At 42.1% G+C, this 6,769-nt stretch overlaps 1 protein-coding gene across 1 annotated transcript in view; it reads left to right on the top strand.

The window, feature by feature from the left end:
- DIP2C (DIP2 disco-interacting protein 2 homolog C (Drosophila)) overlaps positions 1-6,769 on the top strand; it is a 693,228-nt gene that overhangs the window by 463,019 nt on the left and 223,440 nt on the right. Inside the window, exons 11-13 of the mRNA XM_006887669.1 lie at positions 4,067-4,190; positions 4,918-5,027; positions 5,187-5,289. Coding sequence (XP_006887731.1) covers positions 4,067-4,190; positions 4,918-5,027; positions 5,187-5,289 — 337 coding nt within the window. The remainder of the gene's footprint in view (positions 1-4,066; positions 4,191-4,917; positions 5,028-5,186; positions 5,290-6,769) is intronic.

Here is a 6,769-nt window from a genome sequence, read left to right as displayed (position 1 = left end):
TCCAGTGGTTCTTTCCACATATGTAATCAATCTGATTCCTATGCATACCATCAGGTGAAATCCAGGTATATAACCTGCGTTTATGCCTCTTAAAAAATGTATTTGCTATGAATAAGTCATTGTGCAAAAAAACTGTTTTAATCTAGATGAGAAAATAATGCCAGAAAAAAAGGAACCCTTGCATGGTCATTAACATAAGGTATTGGATTCTGCATATTCTGAGTAATGCAGGGACAAGATATGGGACAAAGGCAGGAGGAGTCAGGAGAACAGCCCTGGCTCTGGGGTCATAGCTTACCTTCCAGCAGCTTAGCAGAGACTAAATTGCACATTTCTCCCTCAGAGGAGCTGGTGGAGTCTAACCTCCTGCCTTTAGGTCAGCAGCGTGCCTCCTTACCCACTAGACCACCAGTGCTGCCAGGGCCTGGGTGATCACCTATTCCCGCAGGTCCTTTCTGTGTCTTGTGTGTGCATGCGTAAGTAACAGAGCAGCCAGGAAGCAGATGGAGTGGCTGAACCCTGAATGATGGAACTACAGGGAAAGTCTGTGTGCTGCATCTACATGAGTCACATTTGTTTCCTTAGAATTCCGCAGGCATAGTTTGTTTGCTTAAATAAATACAGCTTAACCTGACCAGTTACAGAATACCTTTTCCTCAGGAGGTCCTTTGTGAGAGAAAATTAGTAAAAAAACATGGAAACCAAGGGAAGAAAAGCATTGGAAGAGACTGAAGAACAGAGCAGCTCACATGCGGGGCAGGGTGTGCTGCTCTAGGTGAAAAACTTCCCCCACCCCAGTGGACATACACATTGTTGTAATGAGGGTCTGATTGATGGCCAGTGAGTGGGGCACGGGGCGGGGGGGGTGGTGTTTGTGCACGTGTGTAGCATGTGGGAATGGTGTGATAGATGAAAGAAGGTTGGCCATACTGAAGCTGGATGATGAGTATGTGAAATTTAGTTCTACTGTATTTCTGTATGTTCTTGAAAATGTCATTATAGATGAAAATTCATTTATAAAAGGCCATTAAATAGACACTTTTCCTTTTATTGAAGAGGACATCCTTGTGTCAAATCTCCTCCATCCGGGCTAGTTACGTCACCGTAATAATCTTTAAACTTTTCTGCTAGTCTGCAGTGTATTTTGTGTTGATTCTGCAGAGCAGCACATTTAAAGTTCACCTTTCCATTACAGCACATGTTTGACTTATGCAGAGAGTTGACAAACTGTTAAGTCAGCAGTTTGAGGTGGGCAAGGAATGAAATTGGATGTCCATTAGCTAGTACTTTTGGGGCCACAAATCCAAAATGAGTTCATGAGAGATGACTTTCATGAACTTACTTTACATTTATCAGAGAGAAAATTCTTTCCAGGAGGGTGACTGATGCATTCTGATGGTGAGACATGTATAGTTGTGTGCTTGGTAATGGTATAATGGCATAGCCATCTTGGCCTGTTTAATATGATTCTTGAGAAGTTACAGCTCTCCTGGAAAGTGGTGAAATTAGCCAGCTGATATTTGAAGAAAGACTGAAAGTAAGAGAAAAGTTTAGGCTCAGATTTGGTTCAGATGTTCTTAAACAGAACAGAAATGAATTGTTAAACAGTTCAGGGATTTTCTGAGAAAGGATTTGATTTTTTTTAATTACTTGACCCCAGTATTTCAGGGAGGAGTGCCTTCACCCGCCAAACAGTGTGGGATTGAGTGTACCCTTGCCCCAGTAAGTGACCAAATAAGGAAACCTGCACACTGGATTTATGCTCATTCTTCAGGGAGGCATATATAGGAAATGCTCTTATTCATGCTGGAAATAGTTCTTTACATTCTTCCTAGAGCCAACGCTTATTCCCCTAAGTCAATTTCATATTAAGCTCAGAGATTTTAGCCAGACTCCAGTTGTTGTTGGATGATGTCAAGTTGGCTATAGGCAAAGTCACTTTGTGAGCACCTGGCCTGAATCTTGTCCTGTTGTCAGCCATCCTCCCCACCTCTGCTGTGCTGGCACACGTGATGTGATGTGTTACAGTCACTGTGTCTGTCCATCTTGTTGACAGTGCTACTGAAGAAAGGAGCACTTACTGCTGAGCTTTGAAGAGGGAGGTCTGCTCAGGCCTGAAAACTTACCACGCTGAAAAATGTGATGATAGATTGATATAAAATGAGTGTGGGGATGTGTGTGTACGTATGTTTAGACTGAAGTTAGTACTTTCCCCCAAAAGTATAGAACTGAGTTCTGGATGTTGATGATGGAATACCATTGCAGCTGGTGTGTGGGGTCAGACTCATCTAAGGAGCACGTTTATTATTGGTCAGCAAGCTCTGTGAAAGATTGAAATTTGCTTTGCTTTTGACACCAGGATACTCAAGGTTTCAATCATACTCCAGTCTTTACAGCAGCAATAGGTTAGACTTTTTTGATATCTATACAGGATAATTACTGTAATTACTCTAGATAATTAGCTTGTGCATTTACATAATTACAGATGTGAGTAGTGTCATAAAGGGGACTACAGGCTGCCTAGAGAGCTTGTGTAATGAGGGATCTAATCTAAGCCAGGTCTGGTAGGACATAAGGGGAGAGGAGGGCACAGTTGATTTTGAAAAGCTGACTTTTGACCAGAACTCTGCAGAGTGAGTAGGAATTTTCTCAATGCCAGAAATGAGAACTTAATTTTACACAGAGGGACTAGCAGGTGTGAAGACTAATTCTCATGCTAAATTCCAACATTGTATTCCTAATTACTCTTCTTCCCAGGTGGCCCATAATCTCATTTATTTTGTCCTTAGAGTTGTGTGTGTGTGATTTTTATCACATTAGGAAGTAGATTTTGTACAGGTTAGTAAAAGACACCCCCCACCCCCACCCCGGGAGAACACACCCCACACCCCCAGCCCTGGAGAAGCACTGCTTCTTCCCCGGAAAGTGGCCTCCTTTGCCAACTCAGTGACCCCTTGGATTGGGTCACAATGTTTTAATCGTGCTGTGTTCTCCCTCTCTGCCCACCCTGAGCCATCCCACTGGGTTGGCATGCTATTTCTAGAGAATCTGTGTTGTTCTTACTGCACGTGAAAAACAGACTTCCCAGAAGGCATAACATTAAGTAACTCTGCCTCTAAATCATTTAAAGGACTTGTGGACAGGTACAATGTGTGCCTTCTGACTCGGCCTCACAAGTGTATGCCCTCAAAAGAAAGGCCTTTTTCCTGTTACCGTTAAAGCCGTTGGCAGAACTGCCATTTCTCCACCTTTGCATACCCATACCATTTGGTGATGTGATTGGAAGATTCAGCTAGATAGCTGACTGCTCCGTGAATATGAAGATACTGTATCTTTAGTTGAACATCATTCTATTCTGAAGGGAAAGTACAATAGGGGACCATGAAATGGGGGATCATTCCTGCTTCCTGAGCCCCAGATCCCGCTCTTCTCTCAAGCCTTGGTGGCGTGTGCTTGCTGTGATGTTGACAGTTTCACGGTCTCGTGGGTTCAGGAGGTTCTCATTTCTGTCTGGAGAATGGCTTCTGTCTTCCTTACCATCAGATGTGATCATGTGCGATATATATGTCCTTGCTTTGAGTATTTTTGAAATCAGGTGCTTGATAATAGTTATTAAATATGAAAGGATTTTCTTGGACACTTCTCTACAGTGATTGTGTTTGTCATGCTTATGGTCTTGTAGAGGTGCAGGGGGACACAATAGCAGCTCTTTAATAAGATCCAAATTGCAGTTACTGGAATGAGCATTTTCCTTGCCTAGTTCTAATTTGTCCCACGTAATAAATGTGTGGGTAGATCTCCTTTTGCTTCCCATTTTACAAATGAGGACATGAAGGTCAAGCAAGTTCACTAGTCAGTTCAAGGTCACAGAACCAGCAAAGTGACAGATCTCTAAATGCCTGCAGACTTCACAGTCCATCCCTGAGTCATTAGCTGTTTGGGTGGAGGAAGAGAGAGTAGAGAGGTAAAACACGTCTCTGTATCTTAATGGCTGGGCAGCGTTTTTCCAGGCATGGAGCCCTAATCTTGGAGTGCTAACTCTTCCCTCTTTGTTGCCTTCTCTCAGGATGCAGGAAGCCAACAGATAGGTTTCTTGCTGGGAAGCTGTGGAGTCACTGTAGCCTTGACCAGTGATGCTTGCCATAAAGGACTCCCAAAAAGTCCAACAGGAGAGATACCACAGTTTAAAGGTAAGCCAAGGAGCTCTTGAGGTTCAGCTGGTATATCGATAATCTTTGTCTCAAACTGGCTCTTCATTTTCAGAAGAATACATTACACCATGGGAGCCCTGGAAGTGCCATGGGTAAGCAGTCAGTTACCAACGGAAAAGTTGGCAGCTTAAGCCTGCCTGAAAATGTGTCATTCTGCTTCCGTAAAGATTCACTCACTCACTGCCCTTGAGTCAAAACTGATTCCTAGCTGAACCTGCAGTGGGTTGTCAGGCTGTAAATGGCACAGGAGGAGATTTGCCCATTCTTCTCCCATGGGCCAGATGTTGGGTTTGAACCACCTGCTTTTAGGTGGGCCGTGAAGGTCCCCTTCTAGTAGGCAACCAGCTCTCCTCCATAAAGATTACAGCTTTGGAAACCTTGTAGGACAGTTGTGCTCTGTTCTGTAAGGTCACTGTGAGTCCACATAAACTTCACAGCAGTGAGTTTATGTGCTTTATTGCATCAAGTCCAACGTGCATGACAAGTCTTACAATCTTTAGTGTGACATAATCTAATTTGTGGTAGTTAATAGAGTGCTCTTAGATTTTATTAAACATGGAAATTATGAAGGATTCAATCTTGAAGTTCATTTGAAAGTGTATACCACATAAATAGAAATAAATTCTCTGTTAAGACCCTAAAAGAATATTTGCACATCTTCTTTCTGGGTGCTGATTTATAAAGCAATTTGTGATTTATCTTCAAGGTTGGCCGAAGCTATTATGGTTTGTCACAGAGTCTAAACATCTCTCTAAGCCTCCTCGAGATTGGTTCCCTCATATTAAGGATGCAAATAATGACACTGCTTATATTGAGGTAAGTCTAATGTGCTCTACTTCCCTTGAACTTGAACGCATATGTTGGAAATTGAGTAACGTGCATTTCTAAGAGTTACAAACTCTGTAATTGATAGCAGTTACCAGTTACTTTATTTCCTCTCAGCACTTTTTCATACGTTTTCCTGTCTTGTTTTAGTATAAAACGTGTAAGGACGGAAGTGTACTTGGGGTGACAGTGACGAGAATTGCACTACTAACCCACTGCCAAGCCCTTACCCAAGCCTGTGGCTACACGGAAGGTATGGAGAGATCCACTGTTCCTTCACCAGGGCCAGGTTATGTTTTCTGGAGACCGTGAAGCTTTGTGATGATGGTTCTGTTAAATGTCATGTTGGCTTGGGATGTTTTAGTGGAGAAACCATGTCATTTTTAGTTAGTAGTAAGGAAAAGTAATACTTTATTTGTGCCTAATTCAATGACGGGGAGCTCTGGTGGTGGAGTCCATGCCCCTCCCATGCTGTTTGCACAGCCTCAGAAAACCCACTGTAGGATCTACTATGCTTTGGTTTCTACTTGGCAGCAGTGAGTTTTGTTTTTTTGTCTCTTTCAGTTCCATGAAATATTAACTTGTTAAATTTTTTGTTAGTTAAACATTTATATTACCATGAGTGTTTAACCCTGGCTGCACATGTTAAAAATAACAGCCAGGGAGCTTCGAAAAATGCCTTACTTCAGCCCACCCTCTCCCAATTGAATTAGAAACTGAAAATAATACCATAAGCTCACCAAGTGGTAAGCTCCCACAGCTGAGAATGGTTGTTTTCCACACACATATTTTCTTTCCCCTTAATGGCATGATTGTGGAAGGAAAGAGGTGGAGTGATTAGGAAGTAGTTGAGGGAACAGCCCCAAATTGGGTATGTGATGGGAAGGGGCAGATGACACAACTTCTAAGGACCTTTTGACTTGAAGTTTCTGTGACTGAGTACCTGTATTGTAAATTTGTCCCCATGGGGTACCCTCAACTATGCTGTTGATGACCCTCTGTCATTACACTTCAGAATGAAATTCTTTGCCCCCACCTTTTTAAAAAACCAAACAAACGAAAAAAAACCAGATCTTTACTGCCTGGTCTGAGAGGGATGCCAAGTCACCATGGCTGGAGAAGGTCAAAATGGCCTGCAGGCAGTCAAGGGCAGTTTCCTTTCATAGGGGTTTTTAGGGAGGACTAGGGACGATGGTACTTTTCTCAAAATTTGGGACTGTTCATTAACTTGGATTTGGGCTTTTGCCCATCTCCCTTCATAAAATGATAACTTTTGTTCTTGTGGAAATATTCCAGTGTTTGATTCTCAGATTAGCTTACTAGGCACTTTTTCTCATTGACCCCATTGTTTCTAATCATCATTCCCATCTTATTTTTCAATGTCTTTTGTTTATAATTTGAATATTTATTACAACCTAAAGGTTATAACAGTAAATATTATTATAACATGATAACCTCGTGACTGTATAGAAATCTAGTGGCCTAGTGTAAAGGAATTGAATTGCCAGCCCAGAAGCAGACAATTTGAATCATGAACTGCTCCACAGGAGAGAGATGGGCAGTCTCCTACTCTGTGATTTATTGACCCTGAAAACCTACTAGGAGGTCAGCTAAGGGTTGATTCTGACTCAGTGGTATACAACAACAATGACTATATCACTTGACGGTCCAGGGCTGTTTCTTTTGAAGAAAGAAGAGAGAGAATATATGTGTGTGTATATATATATATATAT

This window comes from Elephantulus edwardii, unplaced genomic scaffold, assembly GCF_000299155.1.
Source record: "Elephantulus edwardii isolate Elephantulus edwardi_28Jun2011 unplaced genomic scaffold, EleEdw1.0 scaffold00060, whole genome shotgun sequence".
Classification (NCBI taxonomy): domain Eukaryota; kingdom Metazoa; phylum Chordata; class Mammalia; order Macroscelidea; family Macroscelididae; genus Elephantulus; species Elephantulus edwardii.
This window is presented reverse-complemented; position numbering and strand designations above follow the sequence as displayed.